Source organism: Ictalurus furcatus, chromosome 15, assembly GCF_023375685.1.
Source record: "Ictalurus furcatus strain D&B chromosome 15, Billie_1.0, whole genome shotgun sequence".
NCBI lineage: Eukaryota > Metazoa > Chordata > Actinopteri > Siluriformes > Ictaluridae > Ictalurus > Ictalurus furcatus.
Window position 1 is genome coordinate 21,272,984 of NC_071269.1, and position 19,923 is coordinate 21,292,906.

The window sequence follows — 19,923 nt, forward strand, 5'->3', positions numbered from 1 at the left end:
ACAACGTCCTGTATAAAAAACATGTATGTGTCTGGCTTCATCTTCCACTACAAAGTTGAGAAAGATGACTTCTGCATTATTAATAGAGTGATGGTGTCAACATGTCAAATAAACCCGTGCACGAAAAATAGTTGAAATGGCTATAATTTCATTAATCTCTCGCTTCGTTTCATTTCCTGCTGAATTTCCAGCTCACCTTTCCATTTGGCCAATCACATCTGCTTATTTACATTCACAACGGCGTTTATTTGCAAGCCTGTCTCAAATGTCATGCTATTACTGACATTGAAATGGACACATTGGATATCTTTGGCCTGCTTGATTACCATGGGAACCAGCGAATGCTGCCGGGCCCTAAACAACCAGCGGCTGATGAAGACAAATGTGCAAACACAGGTTGGCAGAATTGCTTTCTGGGCGTGTGTGATCGGCCACGCTTGAGAAGGCGGAACCAGGAGTTTGTGATTTATAGTGTGGCGCTGTCCCCGGACCACCGCTGTCTGCTGCCCATCCATGCCTTAATTACCCCAAGTGTGTTTATTAGAATAGTCACACTAAGCATAATACATCATCGCCAAAGAGGGCAGCAGGGCCATATATAAAAATCCTACACGTAGACTATATATACCAGGTCAGTTTCGGCTAGTTCTTTGGGAAGAAACTAGAATCATAATGGACAACAAAAGGGTGATAGAGGGGAATGCATCAAATTGGGGATCTAAATTAATCGAAACAGTCACGAACAAGACTAAATAATAATGATTAACAGTGTGCTGCTTTTGAGACGACACTGTTTTATTTAATCTCATGAGGTACATCTGTATTTGTATCCATCTGTCTGTCTATCCAATTTATATCTATACACATGACACACGTAGATAAAAGGAAAGTCCACAATATAACGTTCAGACGTTTGATCTCTACGTATGATAAAATTCTGTAGTATGATGTTAGTAATGCTATAGCAAATTGCACTTTGGACAAAATAATTGGCTTGTGCGATTCAGATTGTTCTGATTTGAACAGTTTTTCGATAGGCGGGCTGAACATTATGTAGCTTAGGTATTCCAATCATGAAATATTTTGGCTGCAGATGAGGCACGGGGCTGATTAACATTTAGGGTTCAGATGGATTGATTTCCTCTTGTCAAGTAAATGCAAATGGTCTGCAAGGAGATGTCATAAGATAAACACACATACTGCTGCTCCCTGTTGTTCATTCTGCGGTATCGCAGAAAAATAATAGGCTCTCCATGATAAAACACTGAAGAGTACGCCATTAAACACTGATTTGGTTTAAAACAGTTTGGGATTATGTGCAATATCTGCTGAAAAAATCGCACATGGAGACCTTTAACTGATTAATTCACAGCTTGGTTCCGTTTAGCCTTTTTGTCTAATAGTATGCTTACTATGAACACCAGATAATCCCTGGGACAATGAGAGCCATATGAATACCTTCTTGTGCATGTGAGGGAAAATGCAGAGACCTTCAACAAAGTTACCATATAACCGTATTTATACAAATATAATTGTTATACAGCCATCCTTCGTTTTTTTCTTCTTCCCAAGTTCACACTGGTTCCAAATGACAGGGAACACTCATGGTTGTCTGAGTTACATACATAAATACTGCCATATTTCACTTATCCTAAGTGCCAGGGGCAGTCAGATGGACCTGGATTACCTATGCAACAATGTTATGAGGAACCAACCAATCTTAGGACTGACTGAAAAGATGTTCAGAGATGAATGCTGCACTCACAAAATTGACACAGGATTTATTAACTCAGTAGAACCTGGAGAAGGTTCATGGTGACACCCAGGTGGACTTCCTGGAGCAGCATGCCTCTAAGTATTGGCCTTGAGGAGGAGACATTCCATGTAAATTGGTATGGTCGGAGCTGGGTGTACAGCCTGCAGTAGGCCATGGTGATGACATCCACCACCCAGTGGGCTAGTCTTTAATTAGATATGGGAGCTCCTCGGGTCCTCTCTTTTTGATGTACAAGGCATTACATGAAACACTCAACAGGTTCCTCTTCATGGAATGCTGTGAGGTCAATTCAATGTGACATTAGGTAGCAACCCTGGGTTCAACCACAAGGAGTCATGGGGCCACCAACACAGGCAAGGTGAGCTTGTCACCAAAGCATGTAGTTCTCTCACTCATTTTGGTGACGTGTTTGCTAGCAATAAGGTAGTCTTTAGGGAGGCATCCTACAATGGTAGGTCTTACAGAGGTCCAGTACAAGGGGGATATCCCACACCAAGCTCTTTGTGAGGCCACAAATCAGACCACAGTGTCCTGCTCATGGCCTCGAAGTGGTCTATGAGAACTTGGTTTCCATTGCTGCTCTCGCTTGTGAATGGAACTTCGCAGTTTCCTCCATGAACTAATCTATTGTCCCAAATGGATGGCAAGTTTTGGCACCTTCTACAAAGTCCAGAAAAATGACGATATTTGATTATAGCTCATATAAACACCAAACCCACAGTGCAGATAACCTGACAGAGGGTGTCAAATTTTTCTAGCCCCAGTCTTTTGAAGCAATCAAGTTAAGATAGGTTAGCTGTGAGCAGCCATGGGCCCGTTAATTGGGTAGACAGTGACACATGAGGAAAATATAGCAGAAGCATTAAGAGAACGTAGCAGTCCAGAAGGTAGCAAGCTCAACAGTGCTCAACCTCAGTATACCGAGGGAGACCGCTCAACACTTTTAGACAGCCCTGCTAGTCAGGAGACTGTGATGGATAAAAGACTGAGCTGAAGTCCAGCTAACTTCACAAGCTCATTGGTGGAGAATGCATTGTGGTGAGGGAGAACTTCTCAACCATTCTAGTGGTACATATTCAAAGGCCTGCAGGTCACCAGAGAGCAGGCGATGCAAAAATCTCAGAGCGTTTGGGAAAGACGCATCCAGCGAGGGACTGAAAGATCAGCGTTGTTTTGAGCAAAAGCAAGGTGAGCAAGCTAACATGGGAACCCAACTAAAATTAGAGAGTACCAAGGTGTATATGAGGTGCAAGGCAAGCGAAAGAAAGGGAATGGTAGCCATATGAAATTGCTATTTAAATAAAATGCGGTCACTTCCTGATGTTGTTGAAGGTCTTGGTATGCGAGTGCATGTGCAGAAGAAGGATTCGCACCTTCCCCGGTGGTTAGGATGGAGGCTTTTGTAATGGTGTACTAGTGTAATAGTGTATTATTACACACCATGAGTATTGTTATACACACAAAACCAAAGCCATTTTCCATAACTAAGCCAGTGTTTAGTGAGACTTTTTTTCTTCCACTATAAAACTGATTGTGATATAACAAACCTGTTGCACTGAACCGATAGGAACACTTCATACCAAAATAATACTCCTTCACTCAAATCTTTCAATCAGTCAACGCATCAGAAACATCCCACTATGTAATAATACACTCCATGGTAGAACACTCCTGCACAGTCACAAGATGTGCCTTTTTTTGTCAGGATGCCTAGCTGCTTCAAGTTGGCCTTAATTATAAGCCAGAGGTCATTGACGTTGTTAGCGTCTGGTTGACACTAATTGGCCTAAGGTGGAGAGAACTCTCACTGTGAGACACACAGAGAGAGGAGGGGTCAGAATCAGAGGTGCGTCACAGCAAAGCGGAGGACAGAAATAACAAAGGAGAGAGAAATGAGTGTGCGTAATATGTGAGGGGACAGGTGCATGAGGAGCAAAGGAAATGGGCTGTGTATATACACTCACTGGAGCTCATTAATGAGCCAACCGTACTGCCGCTTGGCTCAAGTTGGCTTATTGATTTGTATGGGTTATTTAAGTTGTGACAAGTGGTCGGACTATCTAGAGAATATGAGGGCAGGATTTCCTCAAAATGGAAGTATTGATCTGTACAAGAAAGATCAGGGTATATAAATGGGAGCCACCAGAGGAGATCTGAGATTTGTTACCCCTCTCAAAAAGTATCTTCCTTTATATTATTATAAGATACATGACCAACAAAGCCACAATATGTGGTGTGATGCGGGCCGATGTGAAAAGGAAGTGAATTATTTCAATGTCTCACAGTGTTTTGCTCTCCTTATACCACAGCGATTTGCCATCTGTGACGGTTTTTACATGAATGAAACGTCATGATTTTAAGCTATTAATAGTTCAAATTAATCTTGTTGAAAGTCTGTGAGACAAGTTAGTTCTAGTTATCACTTTCATTACAGCAGCTTTAAACACTCGTTCCCTCACCAGCCTCTTTTTTTTTCTTTGTCTTGAATGTAATGACAAAAAAAATGCAGTACCAAGAAACCGCAAATCACAAACTCTTCTGTCTTTTTACAAAGCACTGACACTGGAGACACCTTGCATAAAATGTTAAATAAACATCTCCTTAGCTACTACTGCCTAGGTTTCATCTGACTGCTGAAGCCATGGTCAAAAAGCTTACACAGCCTGTACGGGCTCTCATTCTGGAAAGGTATCGATCAGGAGAGGGGTACAAAAGAATTTCCAAAACATTAGATGTACTAAGTAACACAGTGAAGGCCATCATCAGCAAAGTGGAGAGTATGGAGTAAGACAGTGACATTACAAAGAACCTGACGTCCCTCCAAAAGTCATGAACGGACAAGACAAAAACTTACCAGGGAGGCTTCCAAGAGACCTACGGTGACATTAAAGTAGCTGTAGAAATATCTGGCAAGTACTAATCACTCCCTCATGTCAAACCAAGATAAATCATGTCACATTTCTTTTTTGTTGCTACTTTTAATGTGATATCGCAACCAACAAAATCAAAAAGTGAAAATTTATTTGAAACATTCGAGGAGAAAAATCAAAAAGTGTCTGTACATTTATATATATATATATATATATATATATATATATATATATATATATATATATATATATCCACGGTATACTGTAGGTACCAGCATCTTTATTTACTGTCTTTATTTTAATAATATAATTTATTTACATAATTGCTTTTTTTATTCCTGAAGTCCACACTGTTAAAATACAGCATCAAAATATCTTGTATCACATTCATAGCACTTTTCTTATTTGTAAATTATTGAAATGTGAATTAAACCTATATCACTCAAGCAACCTGACAATTAGGCTTATAACTGTAGTAACATAATAATAGCTAACATAACTTTACTGGTTTAGTTATTATAACATAAATTATAAACGCCACCAACCGCTAGGCTTTTCTTCAAAGAAGTATGAGGATCTCAGTCTTCAGTATTTTAATTATAAATCTAGATGTGTAGTTGATGCTAACTTAGCATCTGAAAGTTTTCACTTACTTGTTGCCTTGATTAGCCAAACATATCTGGTGCAAAACTTCAGAAACTTAAGTCTTGGCTGATTGACTACATTTATAACATCAATAACAGGTCATGAGGAAACAGTAGCTTTTCTGAACATTGATAAGAAAGGGCAAAAGAGAAATGTCAAGCCATTAAATCTTGCCTAGGTCTGACAGTTCAAATGTCAAATGTGTTAGATCTAGCTTTAAACACATAAATGAAGTTTTTCTCTGTCCTATCCCGTCTTCTCCTGAGACAGGTATGGGACATGGCTGCACGAGAGACGACTGGCTGCTTTAGAACAGTCCTCAGTGGCAGGTGCAAGGACGAGCTGTGACACAGCAGCTTCGAGGTCAGACCCAGTGCTCTGTCATACACCGCAGCAGCACAAACACACACAGCATTCAGACAGGTTGCATCATCAACTCATTGATACTCAATAAGACGCAGTTGTGGCACACTCTTGTGGTAAACAACTAAATGATAGCTGAGTCGTGAGATACACTCACCATCCAGTTGATTAGCACCACCTGTACACCTGCTTATTCATGCAAATGTCGAATTAACATAAAACAAAAAACATCAAGGGAGCAACAGTTCTGTGGCAAGAAATGCCTTGTTGATGAGAGAGTTTCTGTCAGCCAATAACAAGAATCTGAGGCTACAGTGAGCACCTGAACTGATAAAACTGAAGATTGGGGGGAAAAAAGTCACCTGGTCTTTATCCAATCTTCAACAAGGTTCTTCAAGGTATGTTGTGTATGCTGAGATGCTTTTCTGCCCACCACCACAGCCTTCCTGTCAGCTTAAACCTTGGGGCGGCTATGGCTCAGGTGGTTGAGCGGGTTGTCCACTAATCGTAGGGTTGGCGGTTCGATTCCCGGCCCACATGACTCCACATACCAAAGTGTCCTTGGGCAAGACACTGAACCCCAAGCTGCTCCCGATGGAAAGTTAGCACCATGCATGGCAGCTCTGCTACCATTGGTGTGTGAGTGTGTGTGTGAATGGGTGAATGAGACACAGTGTAAAGCGCTATATAAGTGCAGACCATTTAAACCAGTCAGGCTATTCTCCTCTGACTTCTCACTCTCATCAACAAGGCGTTTCCACCCACAGAACTGCCGCTTACTGGACGTTTTATGTTTTCGCACTGTTGTATATAAACTCCAGAGACTCTGGTAGGTGAAAATCCCTAGAGATCAGCAGTTTCTGAAATACTCAAACCAACCATGCCACGGTCTAAATCACTGAGATGACATGTCTGTTCAATATGAACATTACCTGTGCTGCTGCCACATAATTGGCTGATCAGAAAATTGCATGAATGTAACTAAATATGACTAAATGTAAAAATAACTTCCTGCTGTGACACATCACAATATATTCACACTCGGTAACTACGTATCAGGTCTGAGCTTTACTGATCAAATATCTAAGCGTGAAGAGCACGGTTAATGTCATAAACATCAGATGCATTATGACTATGGTATACATAAATAATCCTATAAACACCCCAAAAAGAAATACTTAAAGTCAAAGAGCTATCCTGCTGTAACGGGAAAACATCTCAGTGTTTCACCATAGGTCTGATCTTCAGGCATCTCACAGAAAAAAATATTTCAGAGAGTATTTCAAATCGGACCATAAAACCTTACTGAAAACTCTAATGCTTTTAAGAGCTACACAGATTACTACAAAATACACTACAGCATGCACAGTGCTGTGAAAAAAGTATTGGCCCCATCCTGATCCTTCTGTTTTTGTGTATATCTCATACTAAATAGTTCTAGATCTTCAAACGAAATACAACATAAAATAAAGGCAACCTGAGTAAACACACAATACAGTTTTTATTAATTTTTTTTTTTTTTTTATTGAAGCAAAATCAATCAAAATTTATCACCCTTGTAAAAAATAAATTGCCCCCTTAAACATAAAATCTGGTCGTGAGACCTTTAGCAGCAATAACTGCAACTAAACACTTCTGATAACTGGAGATCAGTGTTTCACAGCGCTGTGGTGGAATTTTGGCCCACTCGTCTTTGCAACGACTGAAGGCTGGACATTCTCTTTTAGGATTTTCTGGTAGAAAGCACAGGCCCGGACTGGCCATCGGGAGCACCGGGAGAATTATCTACTGTATAGTTATAATACTAAGTAATTTAGCAGACAAATATCCAAATTTATGTAAAGTACATTTAGGGAGTCATCCATGTTGTTACTTTAAATGTTGAAGTTACAAATACAGCTAGGGTAAACAACAGCAGCAGCAGCAAGAGCAAAAAAGGCATAAAAGGCAACATCATGTTCAATATTAGGATTTTTCTAAATAGAGATTGTCATGATGTAGTTAGAATTGTACTAACAGATATTTAGGTTATTTAGAAAATGATGTCTGCACATATGTGAGGTTGAAAACAACTTTTTCCTCCTATTTTTCACAATAAAGTGGAGAGAGTCAGCCTGGCACTAGCTCTGTGCAGCGGTCACACTTCAGGGTCAACCTGAGATAACAGGTAGAGGTCAAATAAAAGAAATTAAATATGCTTTAATGTATTTGTATGAAATATAGTATGGTTGCACACGGTGGTTTAGTGGTTAGCACGTTCGCCTCACGCCTCCAGGGTCGGGGGTTTGATTCCCACCGTGGCCCTGTGTGTGCGGAGTTTGCATGTTCTCCCCGTGCTGCGGGGGTTTCCTCCGGGTACTCTGGTTTCCTCCCCCAGTCCAAAGACATGCATGGTAGGCTGATTGACATGTCCAAAGTGTCTCTAGTGTATGAATGGGTGTGTGAGTGTGTATGTGATTGTGCCCTGCGATGGATTGGCACCCTGTCCAGGGTGTACCTCGCCTTGTGCCCGATGCTCCCTGGGATAGGCTCCAGGTTCCCCCGTGACCCTGAAGGAAGGATAAGCGGTATAGAAGATGGATGGATGGATGGATGGATATGGTATGGTTAAATCTCAGGTATTTTAAGTCTAAAAAAAAAAAAAAAAAAAACATTGCCCTAATATCATTCTGAATTTAGATTTTGTGCTCAAAAATTACCGTGCGGTTTTCCAAAAGTGTCCATAGCAGTAGACCTGGTAAAGAAGTGACAGATATATGAAAAATGTCAGACAAAAAGTGTCTTCTGCATTTAATGTACCTTTGTGAGTGAAAAGTAGAGAGTCACTGGAAGCTTTGCACTTCTGGTGTTTGTTAAATGCTTGGCAGACCCATGTAAGCTGATATAAATTAGGACTGCTTCACTACCTCTACGTTGCTTGTTTATGTTTTTATGTGAGGCCATACTGTGTGTAATAAATTGAATTTAGGAAAGAAAAAATTCAGACAAGCCTTAATGTTCTTCTGGGTTAGCAGTGGTTTTCACCTCACCATCTTCCACGGATGCCATTGTTCCCCAGTCTCTTTCTGATAGTGGAGTCATGAACAGTGACCTTTATTGATGCAAGAGAGGCCTGTAGGTCCTTTTATTGTCCTTGGCTCTTTTGTGACTTCCTGGATGAGTAATTGCTGTGCTCTTGGAGGAATTTTGGAAGGTCGGAGTTTTTCCCATTTGGAGATAATGGCTCTCAGTGTGGTTCTTCAGAGCCCCAGAGCCTTTGAAATAGCTTTGTAACCCTTCCCAGACTGATGTATTTCAATCACCTTCTTCCTCATCCTTTCTGGAATTTCTTTCAACTTTGCCATAGTGTGTTACTGAGTAAGACCTTTTAACCAACTTCATGCTGTTGTAAAAGTTCTATTTAAGTGCTGATTTGTTTGAACAGTTAACATGATTTGTTTAACTCAATACGAAGTACGCACACAAGTATGAAAAACATCCTGAAACGCTTATGAAACAACCTATAGTACTTTCTGCTAATAAAAACATTTTATTACAAAACGTATAAAAACCAGTACAAATTATTAATGCAACATATAAAACACAAGGTATAAGATTCTCCCCACTTAACTTCCACTTAGTGTGATATTCATTCGCTCGGAGAACTAGAACTCTGAACCTAATAATAGTAATTAAAAAATAATAATAATAATAATAAAGAATTATTCATATTCTAATTTTACATAGACCACAGGTAACCCTGTTGCTTGGCAACATAATCTGCACTTATCCCATGAAGGAGATTTTGTTAGCACTGATGCATTCATAGTGGCTTCTTCTTCAGTCCAAAAACAGCGATAAGCAGGATCATCTCATACAAGGCTGGGATTACACTGAAAGAGCAAAGGACCGAAAGAGAGGGGTATAAGAACGTGTTTCATGTCTTTATACAAACATTTGCATATATGCAACAAATATGTGACAAGGAAATTAGGAAACTGAATATGAATATGTATATATTCTGAATAAATTATTCAGAATGAACAGATCACATGTTCTAAATGGAAACATATATATACATATATATATACACACACACACACACATACATATATATATATATATATATATATATATATATATATATATATATATATATGTATATATAGGAGACGTTGTTGTTGTTTTTTTAAGAAAGCTTGGCAGAAAGGTTCACAGGGCCTTTGGTTGAGACTGGAGGTGTGCATGTGGGAGGTTTTTAGTTTCATGCAGGCATGAGTGAATGGTGAGATAAACAGGGATGTGTCTCATAGGGATGTGTGCTAAGTCCACTACTCTACTGCCTCTATATATATGACTATTTCCACATACTTCTCCAATCACCTTACAAAATTCACAGATGACACTACAGTGATTGGACTCATTTCTGGAGGCAAAAAGGTCACGGAAAGGTCCGAAAACTGACATTATGGTGCTCTGAAAACAACCAGTCGCTAAACACAAAGAAAACCAAAGAACTCGTCTTAGACTTCAGGAAGTGCAGAGCTGACACCCCTTCCATCTTCATAAAAGGAGGCTGTGTGGAAAGAGTTTGCAGTTTTAAATTCCTGGGAGTCCACATATTTGACAGTCTCTCCTGGTCTGCAAATACGACAGCTGCTGTTAAAAAGGCACAGCGGCGCCTGCACTTCCTGCGAGACCTAAAGAAAATCCATCTGTGTCCAAAGCTACTGGTGGCCTTCTACCGCTCTGCTACAGAGAGTGTTTGAACATACTGCCTCACAGTGTGGTATGGGGGCTGCTCAATAGCAGACAAAAAAGCTCTACAGAGGGTCATCAACACAGCGCAGAACATCATTGGCTGCCCTCTCGCCTCACTACAAGACATTGCAAACACCCGCTACCTATCCAGGGCAAAAAACATTGTTAAGGACTCTTCCCACACCGGTCACTACCTGTTTGTCCTCCTGCCCTCGGGAAGGTGATACAGCGCAATTAAAACACGCACTGCCAGATTCTTGAACAGTTTCTATCTAAAAGCCATCCAGTCCCTAAACTAAGGACTATTTGCACTATTTATATACGACACTTACTGTGGACTGTGCAATAACTGTTTGAAACCCTTAAAACTTGCACTTTCTAATTTTACCTGCTGAATTTAGGTTTATGTGTGGAATGTGATTGTGTGGTTTATATGTGTGCGTGTATTGTGGCACTGCGGAGCAGTTTCTGAAATTTCGTTGAATTTCGATGCACTGAAAGTTACTGCCTGGTCAACTCTTCAATTTCTTAGAGAATTATTGAGGGCAGGTACAAACATACAAACAAATATAAAAACTGTGCAAGGATTAAAAAGTCCCATGGACATCTCTAGTAGAGATCAATTATGAACTTGGATGATGTAGCTGAGGTTGAGGAACTCTCAGAGCCACCATGTTAACAGTGCTGTCATTTCTACCTCTTTTTCAGAGTTTTATCAATGTTTCCACTGGTACAGTGGTAGAGTTCATAATTCATTCGTTTAAAAAAACCTTCCTGTTCAGGCCTTTGGGTTTAAATCCAAATCCAGATACAGACACAGATATTTAGAGCACTAAACAGACACAGACAGTGGCACTGTTACAACCCTACTGCTGACTCAGACTCACCTGCAGAAGCCAAAGATCCACCAGTAGATGCTGCAAGTCCACTGCTCAAACAGAAAGAAAAGCAGTGCAACAGAGCCGCTTGCATGACACGCTGTAGCTGAATATTCACTGTCAGGAAAGTAACATCGCATCCTATAATTACCCAGTTACACTTCTGTGATAATTGTGTACTAATCCGATAGTAATTATCATTATTGTACCATTACTAAGTCATTATTGCCAATTTCACACTGTAATCTAATTAGCACGTGGTATAGGTCAGCTGTTATGCACATATACAGTCCCTTCTGAAACCATTGGAAATCGGAACGCAAGGCCAATTCAGGACATTTTGGGTTTGAGATCAAAAGACGAATATGAGAAGAGAGTTTAGAATTTCAGCTTTTGTTTCTTGGTGTTTATATGTAGATGTGTTAAACGACATTTTATCAGACCACCCAATTTGTAGGTGGGCAAAAATATTGCAATAGGTGACTGACAGGTGTTTCTTGTTACCCAGGTGTGTCCTGTTGGATTGATAGAAGTCTGCGAAGACTGCATTTGTTGTTAAAAAGGATAAATCAAAATGAAGACTAAAGAGCTGTCTGTGGGAGGAAAGCAAGCCCTTTTGAAAGCTGAGAAATGAGACAAAATCAATCAGAGGCACTGCACAAACACTGGGCATAACCAATGCAACAATTTGGAATGTCCTGAAAAAGAAAGAAACCAGTGGTTTACTGAGAAACAGACAGTGAATGGGTCGGCCAAGGAAAACAACAACGGCTGATGACAGAAACATTGTGAGAGCTGTGAAGAAAAACTCAAAAACAAAAGTCAGTGACATCACCACCTACCTCCACAGGGCAGGGCTAAAGGTATCACAATCCACCATTCGAAGAAGACTTGCGAGAGCAGAAATATAGCGGCCATACCACAAGATGCAAACCACTCATCAGCAGTAGGAATCGGAAAGCCAGATTGGAATTTGCGAAGAAATATAGAGATGCGCCTCAAAAGTTCTGGAACCAAGATTAACCTCTACCAAAGTGATGGAAAGGCCAAAGTGTGGAGAAAGAATGGATCTGCTCATGATCCTAAACATACAAACTCGTCTGTGAAACATGTTGGAGGTAGTGTCATGGCTTGGGTTTGCATGGCTGCTTCTGGAACGGGCTCACAAATCTTTCTTGATGATGTAACTCATGAAATGAATTCAGAAGAGTTTCAGACAGGTGTAATGCATGACAGACACCATCCTGCCATGCTCTGTGACATGTACTGTATACAATGCTGAGGAAACCCATGGACCTTGATTTCGGATCAAGATGGCGTTCCAATACAGGAGCTTCAGCCACAAAGCCTGCTCAACTGGATGTGTTTCAACAGTGATTAAAGTGACGTCTGTATTTAGACATATGAGAAAGATGTCAATGAATAGGGATGGATATTGTGACAGAAAGAGCACATTACATGACCATGCTGCTCATGCATTAGTGCAATATGTGAGGAAAAACAGAAGAGCAACTATCATCCCGGATATGAACAGACTTTCAGCAAAAAACAGTACATAGAGAGAGAGACATTTGCAGTGCATGAATCCCTCATTACAATGATGAATGCACACTTCATAAGCACTGATCTACAGAGACGCAGAAAAAAGTGATCTGGTCAAAGGAGAATTATTCTTCATGATTTTCTTCACAAAGAGAGAGGTACAGGGCTGAATACCTGATCCCTACAGTTAGGGGGCTCGGCATGTCTGTTACGCATTGGGGAAGATTTTGCTGACATGGTTTGGGTCCACATGTCCCCTAAGAAGGAACAAATCAATACAAATTTCTTCTGACTGATCACAATCCTATGATGAAACATTTCCATCCAAGATGACCCTGTCCCCATCCACAGGGCATGAGGGCTCACTGAATAGTTTGATAAGTATGAAAATGATCTAAGGAGACAGAATCATCTATAATCACTGGCTTGTGGTGTCCCCACAAATGACTAATTTCTTACCCTGTGTGTGTATTACCCTGTATGGATTGAAATGATGACATTACAGGTAAGGATGCATAAAAGTCCTTGGTTGTTGTTGAACATGGAGGCTCCAGAGAAAAACCCAGCGAGTTCTATAGCAAACAGACCCAGGGTCACGGATAAGGCCACCACCAGCCTGCACACACAAGAGAACGGGAAATGGAGCAATGATGAAGAGCAGACCGTGAGCAAAAAAAAGGAATAATACAATTATAACACAAGAAGCCAACACTGAAGAACTACTGCCAAACAAGGACTACAGATTCAGAATAACATTAGGTCAAATCATGAATATAATAATAGTATATCAGAATAGCACACAATAAAAGGTCTTCTAGTATTAGGATTTATAATGCTATAATACAGACATTATCATACTGTGAATTTAAAAGCTACAGTATGTCAGGTTTGTTTTTGTTAAAAAAATAATAAATTAATTAAAAAGATCACACAGTAAGAGGTGAGACCCGGCAGCCAATCAGAGAGCAAGACAGAGAGTCTCATATTATGAATGACTACATTTACATGCACATCAATATTCCGATATTAATCAATATTAATCTTAATTTAGCAATATTCTGATTAGTATTGAGTCATGTAAACGCCGCAATCCGATTGCCCGATTCAGATTAAGACAATACACTGATTCCCACCCCTGGAATATGCCTGTTTTAATTGGAAACTTGTTGCATGTAAATACCTTATTCAGAAAATCCTATGAAAGGCAATTATATATGCGCATGCTCGGTTCGCAAGGACTTGTGGGTGCTAATAGATGCTTAGGTGTAGGCTAGGTATTTAGGAATGGCAACCCAGGCATACTTACAACAACGATGTATACGGGAATACGCATATAAACATCGTATTCGGAATATGGCGGCAACATGAATGTAAACCTTAAGCGGAATTTGACGTGCATGTAAACGAAGCCACAAAGAGCAACAGGTAACAGGTGTACTGTTCTGTAATTTAGTGGAAAGCTAGTAAATGATCGTTATCTGATTTATCCTTGTTCTAGAATGTGTATTATTCCCCAGTTGTCAAGTTCTTTCAGGTAAAGTTGTTCTCTACACTGTATTTTTTGCTAGTTGGCTAGATTTAGCATGATAGCTTAATATCCTTTGCCCGTGAAACCGCTTTTTACCCCACATTCCAGCGGCAGAAACGTGCCGTGTGATTACAGAGAGCGGATCAAACCTTTCCCTTTCAACCAGAGCTTAGAGTATATTTTAATTAGCAAATTCTCTGTGTTATATGCTGTTTATGTTTCTGCATAACGAGCATATTTACACAGGCAGATGGTTGATGGATCTGAAGTTGGGAAATGCTGACAAGCTAGAAAACAAGATACTCCATGTGCATGCTCTTTTCTGATTGTCAACTTGTTTTGTTTACTTCCATTCCTCGTCTCCGTCACCGACCAGCAACAGATCTGTCTCTCCTACAAGCCCGCGATGCCGATTTAGCTGAACAGGGGGCTGACAAGGGTCTAGTAGTGCAAGTGGCGCTACAAATGCTTGTCAACTGATCGTGTGTTAAGACCCTGTGATGCGTTGGATCAGACATCTCTCTTGACAAACTCTTACCGTACGTCCTCTATATTATATTCTTCAACTGTATAGGTCAGGGGCAGACAAGCTTTCACACTGTTCTCCTGTAGGATAACCAGAGACAAAAACAATGATCAGGATTATCACAGTCTCTCATAAACGTAGCCGATGGGACACGTTTTATTTAGCCAGTTTTTGAGAAGTAGTAAAGGAAAACCAGATCATGTTTACTGTATAGTCTTTAATCAGAAATTCTGTGTTAGTGTGTGCATGGAGCTAGTGAGCATGGCATTCCTGTGTGTAGTTAAGTCATTAATGAGGCTCAGCCCTACAGAAGGAGACTCACCCTGGACCAGAATATGGTGATGACTATGACCAGGTGGGTAATAAGGGTGAGGAATCGGGCAGGAACCAGGCTGCTTATCGCCCACATTGATCTAGAAGGAATAAAACAGATGTTGTCAGGTAACAAACCATTTATCTTTAACTTGGATAGCTGGCTACTTAGTTTGTCATCCTTGAGGACACTATAATGTCACAGACTAAATACATAAAGAATCAGTTATAATGCAGTAATTATACACTGCCATGAGCACAATATAGTAAGCTATGATGCAGTCCATTAAATCTGATAACTAGAAGGTATTAGTAGCAAACGGCTACTAATATAATCAGACCAACGTACCTGCACGTATATCTGGACTAAAGTGTTCCTGGAATACAATATACAATACAGGAACAAATTAATATTATTTTTAAATCGACTAAATTGCCGGTATGTAGCTACACAAAACAAAGTTCGAACAGAAACCAAGCCGGAAGTGAAGCATGGACGCGCGGATGTTTTCGCCGTTGTTATGGACAACGCAAATCCCACGCGATCTCAGTGGCTGCGTGAGGCGATTCTGCAAGATGGCGGCCGTGTGTGGAAAGCCGAAAGGGTCACATTTCTGTACAAGACAAGAGCGTTTGACTTTTATTGCAGCGTTAAAAAAAAATAAACAAATAAATACATAAATAAACCAACGGCGTTTTGACAGTTTCACGCCGTTAATTACTTACATAGAAATTCACAATAGAAATCATAACAGAAATTATAATGTTTTCCAGTACAAATATCATTACAAACCATCAGATAACCATTAAAACCATCACCATTATTGGTCCTTAATGGTATCCACGAGACAAAACATGCCACCAATAGAGGCAACCAGTAGAGACTCACAGGGACCATTATAGTTTCCATTAAAATCAATACAATTCCCATTATAACAATTAAAAACCAAGTTCTATGAGGGTTTCTATTGTTTTGTTGTTGTTGTTGTTGTTGTTTCTTTCAGCAGGGTACTCAAGTATTAAAAGTTAAACATTTACCTGACAAAATTGAGTTATTAAGGTTTTCATGTTAAAAGTAACTTTCATTACATATCTAAAAGTGTTAGAAGATGATTTTTGTTCAACGTGGTTTTGTCTGAAAATATTATTCTATCTCTGCAATAGTGCATATTTTTATATGGAATTTTTATATGGTATTTAAAGCATTATCCATTGGTATTTTAAGTATAGTGTAAGAACAGTTGAATTCATTTTAAGTATAAGGACATTGTTGAATCGATTTAATCGAATTAACTGTCATGAAAAAGAAAAATCCAAAGGCAAAAAATTACAAATAAAGTGTATAACTACAGAAACAAACACCATCCCACTGAGCCATGGCATTGTGGTTGTTTTAAATAAAGACTGGCAATGGCAAACTTGGGAAAATGCCAAACTGTCCAGTGTGAATTGAATAGAAGAGTGGTTAAAAAATGTTCTAAGTAGTTCACCTGTAGAGATGATGTCATACCTGTCCCAAATCCCAGCACTGTCAAGCTGCCACCGCTGGGCCCTTGAGCCCGGTTCAGCAGCTAGTAGCCTAGGTTTTGTTACATGGAAGCTGAGGTAATTTAGCTGTCAATATATGGCATAATCAGAAAAGGATTTATCATCTAACTTGCCTTGGGTGTTGTCACTGTTTGTAGGACTACCAGACCAATAAAACATAAATCTTTTCTAACTTGGTAAGTTTGGTGTCGCTAGCCAAGAGGATGCACAACTGAGCTATGGGTTTAGCTGCTACAGTGACATGCAAAGTACATTATCTTTCCTTATGCTCTGCTCACATGATGCTCATGTAAACTGGAACTCATACAGACATTTACACACCTTGTTTTCCTGCTCAGCATCAGAGGATGTTAGTGTTTCAGTTTCAACCGCTTTATTGGTTTGAAAATATAAAAAAATCTGCATATATCAGTTTTTCCTCACACTGCCTGTGAGCTAGTGTTTGGCAGAAATGAGAGCTGTCAGACAATAAGACACGAGTATTGGCATGTATTTTCTTCTAAACCCTTCTGATTAGTCTCACCTCCGTTCATATAAGATATAAAATCACAACTACTGTCTTCTTTTACTGATGTTCAGTTACATAGTGACAAACCGCTCCAAGTGGAGAATTATTCGGGACTAAAGAAAAAATCTTTGGGGCTGCAGCCCTCAATGCCCAGGCCAGGCTACGCTCCTGCCTTGAGCAAGGCCCTTAACCCTTAAATGCTCAGTTGTATAAATTAGAGAAATGTAAGTCGCTCTGGATAAGGGCATCTGCCAAATGCCATAAATGTAAATGTTTCATACTGTAGTATGCCGTTTTGGAGCCTGTTCAGAGTTCTGAACAGATTTACTGATCTACAAGCGATTGTGGTATTTGAACTATATGGATACTAGGTGGTTTTCATATCTATGAGAAATCTGTGGGCATGACAAGCATCTATACTGTATAAGTAGGCCTGTTCGATGTGTATCTAATCTGTTCAACTCTCAAGATTAACTGTCTATTGCACTTGCCTGCAGCTCTCCCTGCTGGTCAGATTGGCATACCTCAGCCATATACAGTATACTGCTTGGCAGGGGTGGACATAGTACTGGAAAGTTATGCTTGAGTGAAAGTATAGATCAGTGGCTCTCAAAGGTTTTCAGCGTGAGGCCCCCCTTCTGAAACGTGCATCCCTTTTATGGCTCCCCAGGGTCGTCAATGCTTTCCACACTAGGTTCTACTGTATTAACTTTCTCAGCTAAGAGACTACATCCTCTATTTTAAATAGTCTTAAGTTTTATCAGCGTGTGGCTAACAGTAACATTGCTACAGGTAACATTCATTTAAAACCAAAAATAATGTTCTAGAATTTGTATGCGGCCCTCCTGGCACCATCTGGCGCCCCCCCCCCCCCCCAGTGGGCCACGGCCCCCAGTTTGAGAACCACTGGTATAACTAATTTATTAAAATTTTACTCGAATAAAAGTGGAAGTATCCAGTCAAAAATGTACTCATTCTAGCTCTGAAATATTGTTTCAATATTTACAGTTAGCTAGAATTTGACTTGCAGCCTAGCCAGTCATCAGTTATGGAATTGATACTAGTCTAATCTAGCATTAGTAAAACAAACAAACAAACAAACAAACAAGCCAGTTAATGTTAGCAAATTAGCAAAAAAAAATTTACCTCAGTGTGCTTTTTCAAATTAGATGGAGTTCATGCCTTCTAGGGAGGTGAAGGAGATGAATAATTTTATATGAGTCTTCACTTACACCAGCATATTTAAACATTTTACTGAGGTAGAACCAGGTAGGTTCATCCTCAAATTCCACACTGCAGTCCAGTGATTTATCCATCTTCAAACAAACACGGATTACTATAGTTTGAACTACACTGCTGCGGGCAAAGTCAACAACACTGGCAAATTTTCCCTTTAGGATTTCCAAAGTCTCTCTGATCTAGTGTGTGGGTTACAATTTGTAAGAGATAATGAAGGATTAATGAAATAACATGTTAAGCATGTGTGCCTGAAATATGTTGTGAATAATTCAGCTTTTGATTTGTATGGAAGGTAACAAATTAAAAAATATATATCCATCATTAAATGTGTATATATATATATATATATATATATATATATATATATATATATATATATATATATATATATATATATATAACCTTAAATATAGCTTCAATATATACTGTAGAAATTGGTCAAATAATCAGTTAATATAATTATTTACTTGTTTATACATGTAAAAATGTTTAAAATGCATGTTTAATATTTATGTATTTAATTAAAGAGTTATTATTTACAGGACTTTACAGGACTTACAGGATCACCGAGTGGATTAATCTGATGGCTGCAAATAAAACACATCCAGTGAGAATTTGGGCTGTGTTCCAAACCTCATTCTATGCAATGAAATAGGATGGCTAAACAGGAATGACACCAAAGTGGTACTTGCATTATTTAGCAGGGCTGAATGCAGTTTGGGAACCTGGAGAAACATGTTTTATAGTGTTTCTTTTTTATATATATATATAGTATGTCACTTATTCCATTAAAATATTCATGAACCACAGCGTTTAACGGTACAAATAAAGTATTTTCGAAGTTCACTTAAGTGTGCACCTTAAGTGTGTGTTACTTTCGGTTCCCATTTCTTAGTCAGTATCAGCTAATTTATTTACTGAGATGGGATAAGACCATTTTTAAACATCTAAAGCATCATTTATTCATTCATCATCCTGTAAACGCTTTATTCTACTCAGGGTTGCAGTGGATCGAGGTGTGAGGCAAGAACACACTCCGGATAGCACAATGCACACACTCATTCACATACTAATCCACACCTATGTGGCATTTTAGAGAACCCTGAAGAAACCCATGTGGACATGGAGGAGAACATGCATAGAAACTTTACACAGTTGGTAATGTGAGCTCAGAATTGCTGCATCACTGTGCTGCCCACATTTAAGTAATGTTTTTTTAATCCCATTATGAAAATTACTTTAAAAAAAAAGTTTATTTCTCAGAGTTAGGAGGGCTAAATGGACTGGAATAAAATGGGTGTGACGTTGGACGTTCGATATTCGCCTATATGCGGAAAATAAGGGACCGTCTCTAAAGTTACATCCATTGTTAAACACGTTTCTAAATTCAATAGCATTTGAAGGGAATGAGGTACAGTCATATAACCAACTGGAAAGTGTTCATCTA

The 19,923-nt window shown here is 39.4% G+C and overlaps 1 protein-coding gene across 19 annotated transcripts; it reads right to left on the minus strand.

Annotated features, from left to right (window-relative positions):
• Positions 1 to 9,167: 9,167 nt before the first annotated feature.
• tmem107l (transmembrane protein 107 like) lies at positions 9,168 to 16,095 on the minus strand. Of its 19 annotated transcripts, XR_008387986.1 has the most exons (8): positions 15,531 to 16,095; positions 15,192 to 15,282; positions 14,882 to 14,949; positions 13,291 to 13,431; positions 12,990 to 13,209; positions 12,116 to 12,900; positions 11,778 to 11,896; positions 11,380 to 11,390 (listed from the first exon to the last, which is right to left on the minus strand). XR_008387986.1 is itself a non-coding variant. In XM_053644107.1 (7 exons), exons 2-7 carry the CDS (start codon positions 15,276 to 15,278, stop codon positions 9,507 to 9,509), a joined length of 477 nt encoding a protein of 158 aa, XP_053500082.1. In that variant the 5' UTR covers positions 15,279 to 15,282; positions 15,531 to 16,095; the 3' UTR covers positions 9,168 to 9,506. The 19 variants fall into 19 exon arrangements, 16 of the variants coding, with proteins under 16 accessions (XP_053500082.1, XP_053500083.1, XP_053500077.1 ...); XM_053644107.1 differs by lacking the exons at positions 11,380 to 11,390; positions 12,116 to 12,900; positions 12,990 to 13,209 and adding exons at positions 9,168 to 9,527; positions 11,283 to 11,323; XM_053644108.1 differs by lacking the exons at positions 11,380 to 11,390; positions 12,116 to 12,900; positions 12,990 to 13,209 and adding exons at positions 9,168 to 9,527; positions 11,283 to 11,323 and having other exon boundaries at positions 11,762 to 11,896.
• Between the last annotated feature and the right edge of the window lie 3,828 nt (positions 16,096 to 19,923).

Coding starts and splice junctions, on each gene's coding strand:
- tmem107l (XM_053644098.1), bottom strand. CDS start 15,278: ATGTGGGCGATAAGCAGCCTGGTTCCTGCCCGATTCCTCACCCTTATT. Junction 13,432..14,881: donor TATAATATAGAGGACGTACG/GTAAGAGTTTGT, acceptor TTGTGTGTGCAG/GCTGGTGGTGGCCTTATCCG. Junction 12,901..12,989: donor CCCCTAACTGTAGGGATCAG/GTATTCAGCCCT, acceptor GCGTCTCTGTAG/ATCAGTGCTTATGAAGTGTG.